The sequence below is a fragment of the Salvelinus alpinus genome, chromosome 39 (assembly GCF_045679555.1).
Source record: "Salvelinus alpinus chromosome 39, SLU_Salpinus.1, whole genome shotgun sequence".
Taxonomy (NCBI): Eukaryota; Metazoa; Chordata; class Actinopteri; order Salmoniformes; family Salmonidae; genus Salvelinus; species Salvelinus alpinus.
Window position 1 is genome coordinate 5,309,499 of NC_092124.1, and position 22,848 is coordinate 5,332,346.

Here is a 22,848-nt window from a genome sequence, read left to right on the forward strand (position 1 = left end):
CAGCATTCATGTGACTCATACTAGACGCAAACGAGCTTTCTTGCCACTTTGGGCTGAGGAGGAACGTCTTTGTTACCGCTGTCGACAGTTTAATCAAACCCACGGTGCAGAATTTGGAGATAGTCAGTTAGCATGTAGACATTTTGTTTGCCTGCGGTTAAGGATACCAGATAGGGATGCAAGATAAAAGCAGGAACATCGTTTTATAAGGTACTGCATAAACATGACAAAAACGGGTCTGGTTGAATCAGACCCACAGTCTTGGAGGAAACCTCCAGGAGACGGGATATGAAGTACAATCGTCTGGTGGCGGGAGTCGAGATTGCCTAACGATTTGGCGCGATCCACTTAGACGTCATCGAGCAATTTCCGTCGGCCGAGTAATTTGGTCTGATAAAAGCGACGGTGACTGGAACCAACAGGTGGCAATAAACCAGGCTCCCGCAGACAGCAACTGCATCCCAAATGGCACCCTGTTCCCATTGTAGTGCACTACTTTTGACCAGGGCCCGTTTGGTCAAGAGTAGTGCACTATCGAATAGAGTGCCAGTTGGGACACGGCCAGAGTCTCTTTAGTCGTAATGAGATGCGCAGAGGAGGGGGATGTGCGTGTGTGAGAGAGAGAGATGTGGGCCACCTGCAAAAAGGCATTATGGTTATTGTCCACATCCGTCTCCGTCTCGTTTTTGGACCGCCCTGTCGGGAAGCGGCAAGGTGTTGTTACGAGGGCGGTGTGACTTGCATTTGGAATGTTTTAGGTCGGTGAAAAGGGTATATTGTGTTGACAGGCTGATACGACAAAGTATTGTTACCCAGGAGTGTGTGACTGTATTGCTGAGGAAGCACATGCAGCTTTATATCGTTTTTCCGTTTGGATTGTTCATGGTTTTGCTTTCCAACAAAGGCAAAATGATAATGAACTGTCACTCAAAATAATGTTAGTCGAATGTTCTTATATCAGATTCTTCACATTAGTTTTATTTGAGTCTATGTGTTTCTAACACGATCTCTATCTCTCTCTGTCTCCTCCCAGGCTTGAACGGCGACATCCTCTACTCCCTCGCCGACTCTGCCGATGGCCACTTCTCCGTGGACGAGCGTACCGGCGTCGTCGCGTTACGAAAGCCCCTGGACCGCGAGGCGCGAGCCGTGTACGAGCTCAAAGCGCGCGCCTCCGACCGAGGCTCCCCGCGCCGCCTCTCGTCCCTCTCCCGCGTCACTGTCTCCGTGCTGGACATCAACGACAACCCGCCCGTGTTCGAGCACCGCGAGTATGTGGCGGGCGTTTCGGAGGACGTGGCGGTGGGCACGCAGTTGCTGCGGGTGCACGCTGCTAGTCGGGACATCGAGGCCAACGGGGAGATCGCCTACGCCATCGTGAGCGGGAACGAGCACGGCATGTTCAGTGTCGACCCTCGGACTGGTATGTCTCTCTGTCTCTCTCTCTCTCTATATCTGTATATCTCTCTCTCTCTCTCTCTGTCTCTCTCTCTCTCTATATATATCTGTATCTCTCTCTCTCCCTCTGTATCTCTCTCTCTCTCTCTCTCTCTCTCTGTATCTCTGTATCTCTCTCTCTCTGTATCTCTCTCTCTCTCTCTCTCTGTATCTCTCTGTCTCTCTCTCTCTCTCTCTCTCTGTATCTCTGTATCTCTCTCTCTCTGTATCTCTGTATCTCTGTATCTCTGTATCTCTCTGTATCTCTCTGTATCTCTCTCTGTATCTCTCTGTATCTCTCTCTCTCTGTATCTCTCTGTATCTCTCTCTGTATCTCTCTCTCTGTATCTGTATCTCTCTCTCTGTATCTGTATCTCTCTCTCTGTATCTCTCTCTGTATCTATATCTGTATCTCTCTCTCTCTGTATCTGTATCTGTATCTCTCTATCTGTATCTGTGTATCTGTATCTGTATCTCTCTCTCTCTCTGTATCTGTATCTCTCTATCTGTATCTCTCTCTCTCTCTGTATCTGTATCGCTCTATCTGTATCTGTCTCTGTATCTGTGTATCTGTATCTCTCTCTCTGTATCTGTATCTGTCTCTGTATCTGTGTATCTGTATCTCTCTCTCTGTATCTGTATCTCTCTCTCTCTGTATCTGTATCTCTCTCTGTATCTGTATCTCTCTCTCTGTATCTGTATCTCTCTCTCTGTATCTCTCTCTCTGTATCTCTCTCTCTGTATCTCTCTCTCTGTATCTCTCTCTCGCTGTATCTCTCTCTGTATCTGTATATCTCTCTCTCTCTCTCTGTATCTGTATCTCTCTCTGTATCTGTATCTCTCTCTGTATCTCTCTGTATCTGTATCTCTCTCTCTGTATCTGTATCTCTCTCTCTGTATCTGTATCTCTCTCTCTCTCTCTGTATCTCTCTGTATCTGTATCTCTCTCTCTGTATCTCTCTCTCTGTATCTGTATCTCTCTCTCTGTATCTCTCTCTCTCTGTATCTGTATCTCTCTCTCTCTGTATCTCTGTATCTCTCTCTCTCTCTCTCTCTCTCTCTCTCTCTCTCTCTCTCTCTGTATCTGTATCTCTCTGTATCTGTATCTCTCTCTCTCTCTCTCTCTCTCTGTATCTGTATCTCTCTCTGTATCTGTATCTCTCTCTCTCTGTATCTGTATCTCTCTCTCTGTATCTATATCTGTATCTCTCTCTCTGTATCTGTATCTCTCGCTGTATCTGTCTCTGTATCTCTCTCTGTATCTCTCTATCTGTGTATCTGTATCTGTATCTCTCTATCTGTATCTCTCTCTCTGTATCTGTATCTCTCTCTGTATCTGTATCTCTCTCTCTCTGTATCTGTATCTGTATCTCTCTATCTGTATCTCTCTCTCTGTATCTGTATCTCTCTCTGTATCTGTATCTCTCTCTCTCTGTATCTGTATCTGTATCTCTCTATCTGTATCTCTCTCTCTGTATCTGTATCTGTATCTCTCTATCTGTATCTCTCTCTCTGTATCTGTATCTCTCTCTGTATCTGTATCTCTATCTCTCTGTATCTGTATCTGTATCTCTCTATCTGTATCTCTCTCTCTGTATCTGTATCTCTCTCTGTATCTGTATCTCTCTATCTGTATCTGTGTATCTGTATCTGTATCTCTCTCTGTATCTCTCTCTCTCTGTATCTCTCTCTCTCTGTATCTGTATCTCTCTCTCTGTATCTGTGTATCTGTATATCTCTCTCTCTCTGTATCTCTCTCTCTCTCTGTATCTGTGTATCTGTATCTGTATCTCTCTCTGTTTCTGTGTATCTGTATCTCTCTCTCTGTATCTCTCTCTCTCTGTATCTCTCTGTCTCTGTATCTGTATCTCTCTCTCTGTATCTCTCTCTCTCTGTATCTCTCTGTATCTGTATCTCTCTCTCTGTATCTGTGTATCTGTATCTTTCTCTCTCTGTATCTCTCTCTCTCTCTCTCTCTGTATCTGTATCAATTCAATTCAATTCAATTCAATTGACTTTATTGACATGGCAAGTTATTATTACTTACATTGTCAAAGTATACATATCGAAAAATTTAAATAAAATATATATACACAAAATATATATATATTTATATATAAATAAATGGTGGGACTAACAGCAATAATAATAGTAGTAGTGGACATGGGGTTACCATTAATAACAGCTACAACAACAATATTAATCAGAACAACAATACATTATTATGTATCTCTCTCTCTGTATCTGTATCTGTATCTCTCTCTCTCTCTCTGTATCTCTCTGTATCTGTATCTCTCTATCTGTATCTGTGTATCTGTATCTGTATCTCTCTCTCTCTGTATCTGTATCTCTCTCTCTCTGTATCTGTATCTGTATCTGTATCTCTCTCTCTGTATCTCTCTCTCTGTATCTGTATCTCTCTCTGTATCTGTATCTCTCTCTCTGTATTCTGTATCTGTATCTCTCTCTCTCTGTATCTGTATCTCTATCTGTATCTCTCTCTCTGTATCTCTCTCTCTCTGTATCTGTATCTCTCTCTGTATCTGTATCTCTCTCTGTATCTCTCTCTCTCTCTGCCCCTCTTGTCTCCACCTCTCCTCTTCCTTTATATGTCTCCCCAGTCGCCAGGGGCACCATATTATGACTACTATCTTTGTGTGTATGTACGGCAGGTTTAGCTTTTTTTCGTAATAAGTCTTGTTCTGGAGGCAGCCCTGCAGAGTGGTCACTAGCTGTTTTGAACCCTAACCTTAACCACACTGCTAACCCTAATGCCTGACCTTAAATTAAGACCAAAAAACAAATGTTTTGTTTTCATGAATCTTTACAAAATAGCCAATTTCAACTTTGCAGCTGGCCTATCTAAGGGGAGATCACTCAGTAAACGTCAACCTGCGTTTCAAAGGGGACGTAGCAGATGACAATTCTGCTGTGTACATTGGGACAGTGGTGGAACCTTCTTCTAATCCAACCGTCCTATCCTCCCTCTCCCTCTTTCGTCTCCCCTCCAGGTGACGTCTTCGTCATCGAGCCGCTGGACTTCGAGGCGTCCCACGAGTACTACCTGACGGTGGAGGCCACGGACGGGGGCACGCCGCCGCTCAGCGACATGGCCACGGTCAACATCAACCTGACGGACGTCAACGACAACAGCCCCGCCTTCAGCCAGACCACCTACGCCGCCGTGGTGGCCGAGGACGCCGAGCCCGGCAAGACAGTGGTGACGGTGAGTTGACCGATGAGTGACCGTTCTGATCATTTGGTCTGGTGTTTCCCTTCGCAACTAGAAAGAAAAGCATAGAAAATCGCTAAAAGAATATATTAGAGTTTGTTTGCGTTGTGTTCGAACCGACAAAATGTTTTTGTATTGCGGTGATTCCCCTACCATTGTATAGGCAGTGCGCTTATGTCCCGTTTGTCATTTTTCTTCCGTTTCCCTCCCGCTCATAAAATACCTTTTCAATCACCGCACACCTCATCCCATTATTTCACCCCTCTCTTAACAAGTATTTCAGTCAGTACTCTCTCGCTCTCTCTCTGTATCTCTCTCTCTCTCTCTCTCTCTCTCTCTCTCTCTCTCTCTATCTCTCTCTCTCTCTGTATCTCTCTCTGTATCTCTCTCTCTCTGTATCTTTCTCTCTCTCTGTGTATCTCTGTATCTCTGTATCTCTCTCTCTCTCTCTCTCTCTCTCTCTGTATCTTTCTCTCTCTCTCTCTCTGTATCTCTCTCTCTCTGTATCTCTCTCTCTCGCTCGCTCTCTGTCTGTCCGTCACGTATCAGTTGCTGTGTTAGATCACCTTCTGGTGGTGCAGAGTTAAACGAGGACCTCCCTCCGCTCTTCATGCTCAGCCTACTGTAACAGACACACACACACACGAATGAATTAAAGACAGGTGACTCACTGAGCCGTCCCTTTCTCACTGTCCCCCTCTCCTTCTCTCTCTCTCCCCTTCCCCCTTTTTCTATACATTTTCTAACACCTCTTCCCTTGGCCCCTCACCCCTCCTCTCCCTCTTTCTTCCCCTGTGTCCATTTGTCAACTGTGTCTAATCAACCCGAATATAAATGATTCGTCGTTAAACAGGATTTTTATGCTTGCCCGTGTCACACACGTGTGAATCCTGTCTGTCCCCTGATTTCCCCGAGGATCCGTTTCAATACCGGCCAGGTGTGTGTGTGTGTGTGTGAACATCTGTGTCCCACGGTCTCGTGTCAGAGCAGGTGCGTGTGTAAGTCTACATCTGTGTGTGTGTGTCGTCCTCGGCGGCTGGTCGTGACTCTTCCTCTCTCCTGTTCTCCCGGGTCGTAGGTGATGGCGGAGGATGCAGACGGGCCAGCCTATAACCACGTGCGTTACTCCATCGTGGAGGGGAACCAGGGCAGTCCCTTCACCATTGACCCAATCAGGGGAGAGGTCAAAGTGGCACGCCAGCTAGACAGAGAGACGGTATGGTGAAACATTCATCTCTGTAATGGATTGGCATTGATGTAAATACATTCAAATGCATATCTGTGAAATGTCTTTGAAGTTCGTGTGTGTGTGTGTGTGTGTGTGTGTGTGTGTGTGTGTGTGTGTGTGTGTGTGTGTGTGTGTGTGTGTGTGTGTGTGTGTGTGTGTGTGTGTGTGTGTGTGTGTGTGTGTCAATGTATTTATGCTACTTCATATATTCATTTATGTGTGTGTGTGTGTCAATGTATTTATGCTACTTCATATATTAATTTATGTGTGTGTGTGTGTGTAAATATATGCATTTGTGTGTGTGTGTGTGGACATCTAATTCTGTCTTCAGTGGCACCTTAATTGCACTGTAGACTGCAATCGAACTGAAAAGCAGAGCCAGTTTACCAGTCAGCTTTGCATAATCGCTTACAAAAGCAGTACAGAGCGTGATAGAGGTATTAATTCTCTCTCTTCCTCTCTCCCTCCTCTCTTTCCCCCTCCGTTTCTCTCTCGCCACCCCTCTTCCCTCCCTCCCCCCCCGTCAGACTTCGGGGTACACCCTGACGGTGGTGGCGTCGGACAACGGCGTTCCGGCCCGCTCCAGCAGCGCCACGGTCAACGTCGACGTGTCTGACGTCAACGACCACCCGCCCCTCTTCTCCCCTGCCAACTACAGCCTCATCATCCAGGTGAGGAGGGAGGGAGGGATGGATGGGAGGAGAGAGTGGGAGGGAGGAGGGGCGGTGAAGGTGAAGGTGGTCAAGAGGGAAAGGTGCTGGTAGAGAGAGGCCAACGGGGAGGAGGAGGAGAGGATAGAGAAGAAGGGAGGGATGAGGGGTGGAAGTGGTGAGACGACTGAAGGTGTAAGGATTCGAAAGATGATAGTAAAAAAAAAGATTGTATCAGGAAGGGAGGGAGAGATTGGGCAAGTAAGGATAGTGGATGCACCGTCAGGTGTCTCTGTCTTTACTTTTGAGGAGCCGACAGTGAAAACCAGAAACGTCATTTCGGAGAAACTCTGAAATCTGATATAGGGATTTGGTATCTGTGCACAAACACACACATATACGCACACTGAAAAAAATGACTTAGCCTTTGAGGAAGAGAAAGATTGATACACAAGATTGATTCCCACATCAAATCCTCCGTCCTGCTCTCTCACACAGCAGTCGTTACTGCCCACAGTATCCCTAAATACTAAGTCTAAAACCACTTCCTTTCCCCGCAGGAGAATCGTCCAATGGGGACCAGCGTTGTCCAGCTCATCGTGACCGACCGGGACGCCACGCACAATGGGCCACCGTTCGCCTTCGCCATCATCGACGGCAATGAGGGGGGTGTGTTCGAGGTGAACCAACAGGGGGCGCTGCTGGTGGTGGAAGAGCTGAAGAGGAAGACCAAGGAGAACTACCTACTGAATGTCCAGGTACTATAGGAGCGTATGGAGTGTTGGTTGGTCACTCTCTCCTTCTATTACTGTGTTTCCTTCACTTTCTTTTTCTTTCCCTCTCTCTCTCTTTCTTTCTGTATCTCTCTTTCTCTCTGTATCTCTCTCTGTATCTCTCTCTCTCTTTGTATCTCTCTCTGTATCTCTCTTTCTCTCTCTCTTTCTGTATCTCTCTTTCTGTATCTCTCTTTCTCTCTCTTGCTGTATATCTCTCTCTTTCTGTATATCTCTCTCTTTCCCCCTCTCTCTTTCTCTCTCTCTGTATCTCTCTTTCTGTATCTCTCTCTTTCTCTCTGTATCTCTCTCTCTTTCTGTATCTCTCTCTCTCTCTTTCTCTCTGTATCTCTCTCTTTCTGTATCTCTCTCTTTCAGTATCTCTCTCTCTCTTTCTGTATCTCTCTCTCTTTCTCTCTGTATCTCTCTGTTTCTCTCTGTATCTCTATATATCTCTCTTTCTCTCTATCTCTCTCTTTCTCTGTATATCTTTCTATATCTCTCTCTTTCTCTGTATATCTTTCTGTATCTCTCTCTGTATCTCTCTCTCTCTGTATCTCTCTCTTTATCTCTCTCTTTTTCTGTATCTCTCTCTCTCTTTCTCTCTGTATCTCTCTCTTTCTCTCTTTCTGTATCTCTCTCTGTATATCTCTCTTTCTGTATCTCTCTCTTTATCTTACTCTTTCTGTATCTCTCTCTCTTTCTCTCTGTATCTCTCTCTTTCCCTCTCTCTCTCTTTCTGTATCTCTCTCTCTGTATCTCTCTCTTTCTGTATCTCTCTCTTTTTCTGTATCTCTCTCTCTCTATATCTCTCTATTTCTGTATCTCTCTCTGTATCTCTCTCTCTTTATCTCTCTCTCTCTTTTTCTGTATCTCTCTCTTTCTGTATCTCTCTCTATATCTCTCTCTTTCTATATCTCTCTCTTTCTGTATCTCTTTCTCTCTGTATCTCTCTCTTTCTGTATCTCTCTCTCTTTCTGTATCTCTCTTTTTCTGTATCTCTCTCTCTCTGTATCTCTCTCTTTCTGTATCCCTCTATCTTTCTCTATCTCTCTTTCTGTCTGTATCTCTCTCTTTCTCTCTGTATCTCTCTTTCTGTATCTCTCTCTCTTTCTCTCTGTATCTCTCTTTCTGTATCTCCCTCTCTTTCTCTCTGTATCTCTATCTCTCTCTCTGTATCTCTCTCACTCATTCTGTATCTCTCTCTCTTTATCTCTGTATCTCTCTCTCTGTATCGCTCTCTGTGTATCTCTCTCTGTATCTCTCTTTCTCTTTCTGTGTTTCTCTTTCTGTGTCTCTGTCTCTCTCTTTCTCTTTGTAACTCTCTCTCTCTGTATCACTCTCTGTATTTCTCTCTCTCTGTCTCCACCCCCTCTACTCCCCCATCATACTTATACCTATGCTTACCTCTCTTTCTCTCCCTTCTCTCTCTTTCTGTGGAAAATAGCCTGCTTTGCAGCTGCCCACTGTGATAAACCTCTCTTAGAAACATCAAAATGATAACAAGATCTATAGCGTCAAATCTAAATAATCACCATGTATTAAAAAAAATCCTGCTGCCCTCTCTCACACCGAGTGAATCAGAGTGCAAGGCAGAATGTCTCACATGAGAGGCATAGTGGAGAGCGCCGCAGCCAGCTCGCGTGTTGCCAGTCGGTGAACTACTGTCCTCGCTCTCCGAGGAGAAAAGGAGTAGGCGGATGAGAAAGAAGTGCGATTTCTCGACTCAGACTAACGTTCTGAATGTTGCAGATAGAAATATATTGAGCCGAGCCGAGACGTTTCTTTGTCTGACCGACAATTCTATCTGTTCTACACGGTGTATTTCTCTCTTTAACGTTTGGTAATCCTCCTGAACTCTCCGGGTTGCTGTAGCATCTCTGGCTGTGTGAATGCCTTCCAAATGCAGGTGGATGTTTATTTGTCTGAGCACGTAGGCCCGTCTTTCTGCAGGTAGTACATTTTGACTTGAGTATTGATGAACGGGGACGGTTCAGCATTAGGAGAATGGAAGAGCATAAGCTCCCTCTACTGTGGGAAAGTGGAGCTGCATACAGCCATACAGCAAAATCAATGGCAAAGATGGAGTACATTCAACATGTGTCTTGGGTTTTTGCTGTACCCTGTATGTTATTTGGTTAGCCGTTTAAGCACTCTTGGAAGATAAGCCTGTGATTGGCTGTAATAGAGTGTAATAAACAAGCAAACTAACATGCAACTGAAGAAGTGATAGTCAATCATAGGTCTAGCATAGTTATGTTATTACCCGTTATTACCCGTGTAGGGGTGATTACAGAGTGATAGTTGGGTCAACATTAACATTATTGCCGAAATAGTGGCAGTTATTTGGCCTCGTACATTGTTAGAAATAGTACTTTTGTTAACTTGATGAATGAAAGCAGTAAAATAAGTGAATTGTGTCGAAGTTTTGGAGACATTTTTAACTAGGCCTAAGTCCGAGTATGAGTTTTTCATAATCAATATGAAAGCTTTAGTTGGGTCACCGCACAATTTCTCTCTCAATATGAAAGCTTTAGTTGGGTCACCGCACAATTTTTCTCTCTCTTTCACTCACTCACTGACTGACTCACTCACTCACTCACTCACTCACTCACTCAACAGACACAACGTGTGACTTATCCCTCTCTCCTCTCCCTTTTCTCCCTCTAGGTGGCTGACAACGGTAAGCCCCAGCTCCTCTCCACGGCCTACATCAGCATCCGGGTCATCGACGAGAGTGTCTACCCGCCCGCCGTCTTCCCGTTGGACATCTACATCTCTGTCGCCGGCGAGGAATATCCCGGCGGCGTGCTCGGCAAAATCCACGCCACCGACCAGGACATTTACGACACGCTAACTTACAGTCTCGCACCTCCATCATCCCCGGATAACGCCGAAGACGCTCTGTTCACCGTCTCCGCCGCGGACGGCAAAGTCATCGCCCGGCGCCCGCTCGACGTGGGCCACTATCCGCTCAACATCACCGTCACGGACGGGCGCTTTTCGGCGACGGCCGACGTGAACGTGCACGTGCGCCAAGCGACTCGCCAGGCGCTGGACAACTCCATCGCCGTGCGTTTCGCCGGCATCGCGCCCGAGGAGTTCGTCGGGGACTACTGGCGCACGTTCCAGCGGGCGTTGAGGAATATAGCGGGGGTGAGACGCAGCGAGGTGCAGCTGGTTAGTCTGCAGCCCTCCGAGCAGGGGACAGGAGACCTGGATGTTCTACTGGCTCTGGAGAAGTCCGGGAGTCCCTACCAGCCACAGGAAGTAAGAACCATGACCACGGCTCGTATTCACCAAACGTTTCAGAGTAGGAGTGCTGATCTAGGATCAGGTCCTCCCCCTGTCCATCATCCTATTAATTGTGATCTGAAAAGTATTTACAGTTGTGAAATAGAATCAAAACTCTAGAATTCACCACGAAGAATAGTCAAATGCAATCGTAAGGCGGTACACATCAAAAGAACGTGTATCAACTTTAGTAGATCTCTTGGTGTAATGGCTAAAGTGTTGAAGGTTGCTGGTCCAGAATTAGAGTCCCGGCAACCCCCCCCCAAATTCGCTGCATTTCAATGAACATTTCAATGAATATGTCCGTTTAAGGACTTCCAAGTTGATCTTTCAGTCTTTTTGACGTCTTCACTATTGCTCCTCCAGGTGGTCTTCCGCAAGCTCAACTCGTCTGCGGCGGTCATCGAGGAAATGACGGGCGTGCGCCTCGTGCGCGTGGTCAAGAAGCTGTGCGCCGGCCTGGACTGCCCGCTGCGCTTCTGCGACGAGGTCATCAGCCTGGACAAGACCACCATGTCCACCTATAGCACGGCCCGCCTCAGCTTCGTCACGCCACGACACCAGCGCACGGCTACCTGTCAATGTGAAGGTACTGACAGACACACACCGAGACGTACATGGGCCTAAACACACACACACACACAAACACATAGGCATAGATGTGCATAAATAGACACACACACACCTTTACCCCTCCCACCCCATCACACACACATACGCCTAAACCACCACAGCCCCCACACACCCACACCCCTTACCCCCTGACCCCATTCTGGCTTCATCATGCTCTTAACCCGTGTACGTTGTTGTTCCAGGTGGCAAATGCCCCACGGCGAACAAGCTGTGTGATGCCAACCCCTGCCCAGAGGGCATGGAGTGTGTGGCAGACCAGAAGGAGGCCAAGTATAGCTGTGTGTGTCCAGATGGTGCCAAGAAGGGCAAGTGCTCCGGTAAGAGCAGACAAACCTCTCATCCTATCTGACTCTCTCTCTCTCTCCCCCTCTCTCCATATCCCTCTCTCTCTACTACCCCTCTCTCCCTATCTCTTTCCCTCTCGCTCAATTATATGAAGCTGTCAAATGAGTATATATGAACCTATTGTTTGTTTTGTCTCTGTATTCACTGTCTAGTTATCGGTCTCTCCCCCCCATACTTATCTTTACCACCACCCCCCCCCCCCCCCAGACGGCCAGTCCCTGACGTTCAGCGGGACGGGCTATGTCAAGTACCGTCTGATGGAGAATGAGAACAAGGAGGAGATGAAGCTGTCCCTCAGGCTGAGGACCTTCTCCAGCCACGCCACCGTCATGTACGCCAAGGGCACCGACTACAGCATCCTGGAGGTGGGTCAAAGGTCAAACACGGTGTGCGCGTGTCCATGTGAGAAAACGCCAGATTCTAGCTACAGATTATAAGTAAAAAAAAATCTCCTTCCCACACCCTTTCAAGTCCACCGTAGTATTTTTCCCGGCTTGGGCATGAAATCACAGTAAACAAACCCCTTTCTTGTCTGTGCTGTGGGTACTGTCCTATTTATTCTGAGTCTGCTGCTCCAGCTCCCAGTCCAATGCCCAATCCCCGTATTAGCCCATGTTATCCTGTATAGGCAACGGCCTGATAATCGCTAGTTGCCAGGACCTCCCCTTGGGGGGGCACCATGCTGTGTGCTAGTTGTCTTTTATGAGGGCTCTGGGAATGCGGTGGTGGGGCTGCATGTAGAACAACACACACAGCCGTGCTGTTTTCAGGGAATGCTGAGAGGGAAGCGGAAAGCATTTTCTCACACATTCCTCGCCGGGGTACTGTCTGGGTGCCAGAGGATCAGCTATTCACTACGTAGTGCACTACTTTTGAGCAGGGCCCATAGGGCTCTGGTCAAAAGTAGTGCACTACCGATGAAATAGGATGCCATTTGGGACACTGCTTAGTGCTCCAAGGGAGTTAGCCTACTGATTACATGATATCACAAGACAATGTCATACGGTAAGATACATTATATATACAAAAGTATGTGGACAGCCCTTCAAATTTGTGGATTCGACTTAATTTCAGTCACACCCGTTGCTGGTGTATAAGGTGTATAAAATCGAGCACACAGCCATGCAATCTCCATAGACAAACATTGTCAGTAGAATGGCCTTACTGAAGAGCTCAGTGACTTTCAGCGTGGCACCGTCATAGGATGCCACCGTTCCAACAGGTCAGTTCGTAAAATTTCTGCCCTGCTAGAACATTTATCTTTACTGCTCTAATTACATTTGTAACCAGTTAAGAACAGCCCTTAGCAGTGGTATATTGGCCATGTATCACACCCCCTCGTTCCCTATTGCTTAATTATGGTAGCCCCGCCTAGGTGAAGATTTTGCCATATTGCTGATACTTATCCAGTCTGGTTAGAGCTACAGAAGTTCCTATGGTGGGTAGGGACTAGCGGTTCTATCTGGACAGGGCCTAACTTCTCTCTCTCCCTTTCTCCTTCTGTCAGATTGTGAATGGCCGCCTGCAGTACAAGTTTGACTGCGGCAGCGGCCCTGGAATCGTCTCTGTACACAGCACCCAGGTCAACGACGGCGACTGGCACACGGTCACCCTTGAGGTGGATGGCAACTACGCCAAGCTAGTCCTGGACCGTGTGCACGCCGCCTCGGGCACAGCGCCGGGTACTCTGCGCACACTCAACCTGGACAACAGCGTCTACTTCGGCGGGCACGTGCGCCAGCACCCCTCTTCCACAGCCGGGCGCCACGGTCGCAGTTTGCCCGTCACCAATGGGCTCCGGGGCTGCGTGGAAGCCATCGTGCTCAACGGCCAAGAGCTGCCGCTCAACACCAAGGCGCGTGGTGCCCACGCCGTGCTGGAGGACGTGGTGGACGTGGCTCCCGGGTGCGTGCTGGCGCCCGCCACCGAGGGCTGCTCCAGCAACCCCTGTACCAACGGGGGCAGCTGCTCCTCACTGGCCAACGAAGGTACGAAGCTCCCGTTGTGGTTTTTGTCGCTCGGTGTCGTGTTTACTCAAGCTGCTTAGTTATGCTCCTCAACCTAGTCTGCTTATAATGCCCAACATTTCGTTATTTAAAGATGATTACGTTATCATCCGAACGTGTGTTTCTGAACCCAAAGTTAAAGTATACAGCTGTAATCCTCATTCCTCAATCCAAACCTGTTTTCCCCACGGCTCTGTGAACACACAATTACAATGAAATGTCCAACCGTTTCTCTTATGCCTTCTCTGCTGTTTCACCAGGTTACTTCTGTAAGTGCAAGGCTTCGTTCATGGGTACTCACTGTGAGATTGGCATCAGCCCGTGTGCCTCCAACCCCTGCCTGTACGGGGGAACTTGCGTGCCACGCGGCGACGACCTCTACTGCCAGTGCAGAGGGCAGTACTCAGGACAACGGTATGAATCTGTCTCTTTCGTATAGATCTGATACTTTTATTAACATAGTGACTGTTTAAGGGGGAAAATGGAATTATAGATTTGGGAGCTCAGACGAGCCATTTTCCCTGACGTTTGCTGACTTGTTATAAGCATGGTATTAAAAATGATGCCCTCTTACCAATTTCAATGTTCAATTTCAAACATTTTCAAATAAATATTCTGTTTTGGCATGTGTTGTATAAATATTTGGCGGCGGAAACGATCTCAGCTTATCTGCATTCCCATATCCATCATCCCGTATTTTTTGTTGTTGCTCCTATCCAGGGCTCCGTATTCTCCATCAAGAGTAACATCTGTCAGCCCTCCATTCGCTCAACCTGAAATGAAAATCGAGCCTGAGCTCGTGTTGATAAAAAAACGGAAGCGTTGCACTGTGGGAAATGGCATTGAGCGTTTCCGCAGAGCTGAAATCCCATGCACACGTATAGATCATTCTCTAAGATACTAGGATTAAGCATTGGATCAGTGACTGCCCGGGAAGTAATACGGTTATTTCTCATTACTCTTTGGTCTAGGCTGCTGTATTGAATACGTATCTTTTCGCTACAGGTGCCAGGTGGGACCATACTGCACAGACAACCCCTGTAAAAACAGTGGGAAGTGCATTGACAGCCTGGATGGTCCTGTGTGTGAGTGTGAACAGGGATTCCAGGGTGACAGGTATGTGTGCACAAAGGGCGGCCATCTTACTTCTCAAGGCCACAGTTTCTCCAGTAGTAGATATGCCAAACTACTATCTTTTACTGTCAATGTGTTCTTTTACTGTCAATGTGTTCCTGTCTCCTGATCCTCCCTGTCCTTTGTCGCGGTGCAGGTGCCTCAGTGATGTGGACGAGTGCCTGAAGAACCCATGCTCCAACGGCGGCCAATGCCAGAACACCTACGGCTCGTACACCTGCAACTGCTCCCTGGGCTACACCGGCTGGCTATGCGAACTCCGCTCCGAGGTCCGCAACGAGTTCGTCTCCACCTCCTGGAACATCGGCCTTGAAGAAGTCATCGGTATTGTGGTCTTTGTGGCCTCCATTTTCCTCCTGGTCGTCCTCTTCGTGGTCATCCGCAAGAGGGCGTGCCGAAGAAAGTCCAAGTCTGACGACGACAATCGCAGCCCGGGAGGTTTAGGAGCGCCGCACTCCTTCCTCCAGCGGCCCTACTTTGACGCAAAGCTCTGTAAGAACATTTACTCTGACATTCCGCCGCAGGTGCCTGTTCGGCCCAGCTCGTACACACCCAGCATCCCCAGCGATTCGCGCAACAACTTGGACCGCAACTCGTTTGAGGGCTCGGCCATCCCCGAGCACCCCGAGTTCAGCACGTTCAACCCGGACACGATGCACGGACACCGCAAGACGGTTGCCGTGTGCAGCGTGGCGCCCAACCTGCCTCCGCCGCCGCCCTCCAACTCGGTATCCGACAGCGACTCCATCCAGAAGCCCAGCTGGGACTACGAGTATGACGGTAAAGCTCCTTTACTTCAGTCCATATCTTTATTGTTGATTAATATTTGTAGATTCCCTACTATAGATTTGTCAGGCTGATTGGTGGAATTACCTTCACATCATTCATGGTGTGTCCAATGGGGTTGGGCCGATATATGATTAAATCGACTATCGTGATATTTGATATTATCTTGAAGTGCAAGACGGTATATCGTAACATGCAAGACTACACTCTTTTTGAGCTTTACAAACCAAAACTGTGCAGTTCTATCAGTTCGGCTGTCACAATATGTCTAAATGAATTAACAAAGCCTTATTTTTCCGCCATACTGAGATTATGACAATAATGTTATAAATAAGGACATTAATCAATCAAGTTTATTTTATATAGCCCTTCGTACATCAGCTAATATCTCGAAGTGCTGTACAAAAAACCCAGCCTAAAACCCCAAACAGCAAGCAATGCAGGTGTAGAAGCACGGTGGCTAGGAAAAACTCCCTAGAAAGGCCAAAACCTAGGAAGAAACCTAGAGAGGAACCAGGCTATGAGGGGTGGCCAGTCCTCTTCTGGCTGTGCCGGGTGGAGATTATAACAGAACATGGCCAAGATGTTCAAAATGTTCATAAATGACAAGCATGGTCAAATAATAATCAGGAATACATTTCAGTTGGCTTTTCATAGCCGATAATTTAAGAGTTGAAAACAGCAGGTCTGGGACAGGTAGGGGTTCCATAACCGCAGGCAGAACAGTTGAAATTGGGACAGCAGCAAGGCCAGGTGGACTGGGGACAGCAAGGAGTCATCATGCCCGGTAGTCCTGACGTATGGTCCTAGGGCTCAGTTCCTCCGAGAGAGAGAAAGAAAGAGAGAAGGAGAGAATTAGAGAGAGCATACTTAAATTCACACAGGACACTGGATAAGACAGGAGAAGTACTCCAGATATAACCAACTGGCCCTAGCCCCCCGACACAAACTACTGCAGCATAAATACTGGAGGCTGAGACAGGAGGGGTCAGGAGACACTGTGGCCCCATCCGAAGATACCCCCGGACAGGGCCAAACAGGAACGATATAACCCCACCCACTTTGCCAAAGCACAGCCCCCGCACCACTAGAGGGATATCTTCAACCACCAACTTACAATCCTGAGACAAGGCCGAGTATAGCCCACAAAGATCTCCACCACAGCACAAACCAAGGGGGGGTGCCAACCCAGACAGGAAGATCACGTCAGTAACTCAACCCACTCAAGTGACGCACCCCTCCTAGGGACGGCATGAAGAGCACCAGTAAGCCAGTGACTCAGCCCCTGTAATAGGGTTAGAGGTAGAGAATCCCAGTGGAGGGGAACCGGCCAGGCAGAGACAGCAAGGGCGGTTCGTTGCTCCAGAGCCTTTTCCGTTCACCTTCACACTCCTGGGCCAGACTACACTCAATCATATGACCTACTGAAGAGATAAGTCTTCAGTAAAGACTTAAAGGTTGAGACAGAGTCTGCGTCTCTCACATGGGTAAGCAGACCATTCCATAAAAATGGAGATCTATAGGAGAAAGCCCTGCCTCCAGCTGTTTGCTTAGAAATTCTAGGGACAATTAGGAGGCCTGCGTCTTGTGACCGTAGCGCACGTGTAGGTATGTACGGCAGGACCAACTCGGAAAGATAGTTAGGAGCAAGCCCATGTAACGCTTTATAGGTTAACAGTAAAACCTTGAAATCAGCCCTTGCCTTAACAGGAAGCCAGTGTAGGGAAGCTAGCACTGGAGTAATATGATCAAATTTCTTGGTTCTAGTCAGGATTCTAGCAGCCGTATTTAGCACTAACTGAAGTTTATTTAGTGCTTTATCCGGGTAGCCGGAAAGTAGAGCATTGCAGTAGTCTAACCTAGAAGTAACAAATGCATGGATTAACTTTTCTGCATCATTTTTGGACAGAACATTTCTGATTTTTGCAATGTTACGTAGATGGAAAAAAGCTGTCCTTGAAACAGTCTTGATATGTTCGTCAAAAGAGAGATCAGGGTCAAGAGTAACGCCGAGGTCCTTCACAGTTTTATTTGAGACGACTTTACAACCATCAAGATTAATTGTCAGATTTAACAGAAGATCTCTTTGTTTCTTGGGACCTAGAACAAGCATCTCTGTTTTGTCCGAGTTTAAAAGTAGAAAGTTTTCAGCCATCCACTTCCTTATGTCTGAAACACAGGCTTCTAGCGAGGGCAATTCTGGGGCTTCACCATGTTTCATTGAAATGTACAGCTGTGTGTCATCCGCATAGCAGTGAAAGTTAACATTATGTTTTCGAATAACATCCCCAAGAGGTAAAATATATAGTGAAAACAATAGTGGTCCTAAAACGGAACCTTGAGGAACACCGAAATGTACAGTTGATTTGTCAGAGGACAAACCATTCACAGAGACAAACTGATATCTTTCCGACAGATAAGATCTAAACCAGGCCAGAACTTGTCCGTGTAGACCAATTTGGGTTTCCAGTCTCTCCAAAAGAATGTGGTGATCGATGGTGTAAAAGGCAGCACTAAGGTCTAGTAGCACGAGGACAGATGCAGAGCCTCGGTCTGACGCCATTAAAAGGTCATTTACCACCTTCACAAGTGCAGTCTCAGTGCTATGATGGGGTCTAAAACCAGACTGAAGCATTTCTTATACATTGTTTGTCTTCAGGGAGGCAGTGAGTTGCTGCGCAACAGCTTTTTCTACAATTTTTGAGAGGAATGGAAGATTCGATATAGGCCGATAGTTTTTTATATTTTCCGGGTCAAGGTTTGAATTTTTCAAGAGAGGCTTTATTACTGCCACTTTTAGTGAGTTTGGTACACATCCGGTGGATAGAGAGACGTTTATTATGTTCAACATAGGAGGGCCAAGCACAGGAAGCAGCTCTTTCAGTAGTTTAGTAGGAATAGGATCCAGTATGCAGCTTGAAGGTTTAGAGGCCATGATTATTTTCATCATTGTGTCAAGAGATATAGTACTAAAACACTTAAGTGTCTCTCCCGATCCCAGGCCCTGGCAGAGCTGTGCAGATCCAGGACAGCTAAGCCCTGGAGGAATACGCAGATTTAAAGAGGAGTCCGTAATTTGCTTTCTAATGATCATGATCTTTTCCTCAAAGAAGTTCATGAATTTATTACTGCTGAAGTGAAAGCCATCCTCTCTTGGGGAATGCTGCTTTTTAGTTAGCTTTGCAACAGTATCAAAAATAAATTTTGGATTGTTCTTATTTTCCTCAATTAAGTTGGAAAAGTAGGATGATCGAGCAGCAGTGAGGGCTCTTCGATACTGCACGGTACTGTCTTTCCAAGCTAGTCGGGAGACTTCCAGTTTGGTGTGGCGCCATTTCCGTTACAATTTTCTGGAAGCTTGCTTCTGAGCTCGGGTATTTTCTGTATACCAGGGAGCTAGTTTCTTATGACAAATGTTTTTCGTTTTTAGGGGTGCAACTGCATCTAGGGTATTGCGCAAGGTTAAATTGAGTTCCTCAGTTAGGTGGTTAACTGATTTTTGTCCTCTGACGTCCTTGGGTAGGCAGAAGGAGTCTGGAAGGGCATCAATGAATTTTTGTGTTGTCTGAGAATTTATAGCACGACTTTTGATGCTCCTTGGTTGGAGTCTGAGCAGATTATTTGTTGCGATTTCAAATGTAATAAAATGGTGGTCCGATAGTCCAGGATTATGAGGAAAAACATTAAGATCTACAACATTTATTCCATGGGACAAAACTAGGTCCAGAGTATGACTGTGGCAGTGAGTAGGTCCAGAGACATGTTGGACAAAACCCACTGAGTCGATGATGGCTCCGAAAGCCTTTTGGAGTGGGTCTGTGGACTTTTCCATATGAATATTAAAATCACCAAAAATTAGAATATTATCTGCTATGACTACAAGGTCCGATAGGAATTCAGGGAACTCAGAGAGGAACGCTGTATATGGCCCAGGAGGCCTGTAAACAGTAGCTATAAAAAGTGATTGAGTAGGCTGCATAGATTTCATGACTAGAAGCTCAAAAGACGAAAACGTCATTTTTTTTGTTGTAAATTGAAATTTGCTATCGTAAATGTTAGCAACACCTCCGCCTTTGCGGGATGCACAGGGGATATGGTCACTAGTGTAACCAGGAGGTGAGGCCTCATTTAACACAGTAAATTCATCAGGCTTAAGCCATGTTTCAGTCAGGCCAATCACATCAAGATTATGATCAGTGAATAGTTAATTGATTATAACTGCCTTTGAAGTGAGGGATCTAACATTAAGTAACCCTATTTTGAGATGTGAGGTATCACGATCTCTTTCAATAATGGCAGGAATGGAGGAGGTCTTTATCCTAATGAGATTGCTAAGGCGAACACCGCCATGTTTAGTTTTGCCCAACCTAGGTCGAGGCACAGACACAGTCTCAATGGGGATGGCTGAGCTGACTACACTGACTATGCTAGTGGCAGACTCCACTAAGCTGGCAGGCTGGCTAACAGCCTGCTGCCTGGCCTGCACCCTATTTCATTGTGGAGTTAGAGCCCTGTCTATGTTGGTAGATAAGATGAGAGCACCCCTCCAGCTAGGATGGAGTCCGTCACTCCTCAGCAGGTCAGGCTTGGTCCTGTTTGTGGGTGAGTCCCAGAAAGAGGGCCAATTATCTACAAATTCTATCTTTTGGGAGGGGCAGAAAACAGTTTTCAACCAGCGATTGAGTTGTGAGACTCTGCTGTAGAGCTCGTCACTCCCCCTAACTGGGAGGGGGCCAGAGACAATTACTCGATGCCGACACATCTTTCTAGCTGATTTACACGCTGAAGCTATGTTGTGCTTGGTGACCTCTGACTGTTTCATCCTAACATCGTTGGTGCCGACGTGGATAACAATATCTCTATACTCTCTACACTCGCCAGTTTTAGCTTTAGCCAGCACCATCTTCAGATTAGCCTTAACGTCGGTAGCCCTGCCCCCTGGTAAACAGTGTATGATCGCTGGGTGATTCGTTTTAAGTCTAATACTGCGGGTAATGGAGTCGCCAATGACTAGTGTTTTCAATTTGTCAGAGCTAATGGTGGGAGCCTTCGGCGTCTCAGACCCCGTAACGGGAGGAGTAGAGACAAGAGAAGACTCGGCCTCAGACTCCGACTCGCTACTTAATGGGGAAAACCGGTTGAAAGTTTCTGTCGGCTGAATGAGCGACACCAGTTGAGCATTCCTACAGCATTTCCCTCCAGAAGCTATGAGAAAGTTGTCCGGCTGCGGGGACTGTGCGGGGGGATTTATACTAACGTTACTATCTGTACTTACTGGTGTCACAGACGCTGTTTCATCCTTTCCTACACTGAAATTACCCTTGCCTAACGATTGCGTCTGAAGCTGGGCTTGCAGCACAGCTATCCTCGCCGTAAGGCGATCGTTCTCCTGTATATTATGAGTACAGCGACTGCAATTAAAAGACATCATGTTAATGTTACTACTTAGCTTCGGCTGTTGAAAGTGCTGACGAACCATGTCCAGATAAAGCGTCCGGAGTGGAAAAAGTTGAATGAGGGAAAAAAGTTGTGATGGAAAAACTAAAAATATAAACGGTAATTAAAACGTAAAGTTGTCAGCTAGCAAAGTACGGTTGGCAACAAAACGCACAGCAACACGTCTGCAAATTGTACATCAATTGTACAGTCTGGAATTATCTATCTAGTTATTAAAGGGGCAAATATCTCCCAACCCTCGTATCCAATACTAAAGCCAAAGTACAAAAACCCTCGAACTTGATCACAGTAGAAATGTAGCAAATCCCTGCGTGTAGTCTCTTCCGGACATACTACTTCACCAACTTACATCTCTGTTTGTCTGTGTGTATGTGCTCACTTCTGTACTCCAGCTAAGGTAGTAGACATGGATCACTGTTTGACCAAGAAGCCAGTGGAGGACAGTGCCTGTCACTACAACACCAGGGGCAGTATGTCTGAGGTCCAGTCCCTCAGCTCCTTCCAATCCGAGTCCTGTGACGATAACGGTATGTATCTGAACAGAAATGGTCAACCTCTTTTCATTGATAAATGTCCTAATGTATTGACTAGATTGATTTATACCCGAAGTGAACCAAGTTTGGTCGTCTTACAGACCCATATTTGTTCTTAATATAGATGTACTTTTACTTTGGTTGTATATTTCTGAATTCCGAGGAAGTACATCAGACTCTTGCATGTTTGCAGTGGAAGACAAACGTGGGGATGCTTGTGGAAAAGTCATCTGGTTCTTTTTTGACTGCAGTTCTTTGTAGAGTGGCCCCTTGGCTGTAGTTGACTTGTATACATGCTACATGCTAATCATCGCTCTTTGCATGCCGTGATTGGCTGCAGCGGTGGCTCTGTGGGGTCATGTGTTCTTTTCTCTCCCTCTTTGCTGCGGGGCTTCAGTTCCCATTTGGATCAAATCGGTCCACAGACCCAGAACACGGTTTTAACTAGGGGTCAGCTTGTAAGTCCTCAATCACCTCGGTACAGAAGGAAGCGATCAAAGATTTTTTTTAAATTGCCATATTCTCCAGGAATAAAAAAGCCTTTCTGTTGTCGGTCTCTTTCTTTTTTCTCTCTTGCCCTCTACTCAGCCCTAGCCGCAAACCAGGCTTGCTTGTACAGGCTTCCCCACTGAAGTGGCAAGAGGGGAAATTAGCATTAGCCAAGGAAGTTAGCAAATTAGCATCATAACATGATTTTAAGTTATTTTCTTTTATTTACTTGTAAGACCCTTTTTTTGTTTGTCTCTTTTCGCATGTGTTTCTTTTAAAACAAAATCTAGCCACGGATGGATGTTTGAAGAAGACAGCGAGGAGAATTAAGCAAGGGTATAAAGTACATATGATGGTTCTTCTCCCATATCTGCCCTCATTTCCCATTGGGTTGTGGGGAATGTGTTTGCCATCAATCACCACAACCTTCATCTGTACTTACCCTTAACCTGACCGTGAAAACCTGCTGGATTTCTGATACATAGATCTAATGTATTTATCATAGATATCTTTACAGTATATCTATATAGAAAATATTTCAACTTCTTTGTGAAGTATTATTTTTTTTTAAATGTTCACTGTATTTGGACAAAATATAGTCTTAGCTATTTTAGGGCTGGAAAGGCGTTTTTATTCTTGAGAATTTCTCTGATCCTTCCTTCCATACTGTCAATGGCACCCCCAGCATCTCCGTATGTTGTTGCTGTGTGTTCTCCTGCACAAAGACCAAACTCCCTCTCCACCGTGTCCCGTTCCACCTCTGTGTTTGTGTCCAACCATTGAAACCCAAACATCCAATGTAGACATCCTTCAACATCATGCAGTCAAAGTCTTACCCTCCCTATCTTCGT

The 22,848-nt window shown here is 46.3% G+C and overlaps 1 protein-coding gene across 10 annotated transcripts in view; it reads left to right on the forward strand.

The window, feature by feature from the left end:
• Positions 1 to 22,848, forward strand: part of LOC139566870 (protocadherin Fat 1-like) — a 99,937-nt gene that overhangs the window by 74,234 nt on the left and 2,855 nt on the right. For 6 of the 10 annotated variants that reach the window (XM_071388194.1, XM_071388193.1, XM_071388195.1 and 3 more), the window contains 14 exons: positions 1,034 to 1,423; positions 4,449 to 4,663; positions 5,748 to 5,885; positions 6,425 to 6,568; positions 7,108 to 7,305; positions 9,991 to 10,590; positions 10,981 to 11,203; positions 11,430 to 11,564; positions 11,800 to 11,957; positions 13,100 to 13,580; positions 13,859 to 14,012; positions 14,604 to 14,714; positions 14,869 to 15,512; positions 21,368 to 21,502. In XM_071388194.1, the coding sequence (XP_071244295.1) occupies positions 1,034 to 1,423; positions 4,449 to 4,663; positions 5,748 to 5,885; positions 6,425 to 6,568; positions 7,108 to 7,305; positions 9,991 to 10,590; positions 10,981 to 11,203; positions 11,430 to 11,564; positions 11,800 to 11,957; positions 13,100 to 13,580; positions 13,859 to 14,012; positions 14,604 to 14,714; positions 14,869 to 15,512; positions 21,368 to 21,502 (3,726 nt within the window). Of the gene's footprint in view, positions 1 to 1,033; positions 1,424 to 4,448; positions 4,664 to 5,747; positions 5,886 to 6,424; positions 6,569 to 7,107; positions 7,306 to 9,990; positions 10,591 to 10,980; positions 11,204 to 11,429; positions 11,565 to 11,799; positions 11,958 to 13,099; positions 13,581 to 13,858; positions 14,013 to 14,603; positions 14,715 to 14,868; positions 15,513 to 21,367; positions 21,503 to 21,848; positions 21,967 to 22,848 lie in introns of all 10 variants that reach the window. The other 4 variants (XR_011673173.1, XR_011673172.1, XR_011673175.1 and 1 more) reach the window with 2 other exon arrangements.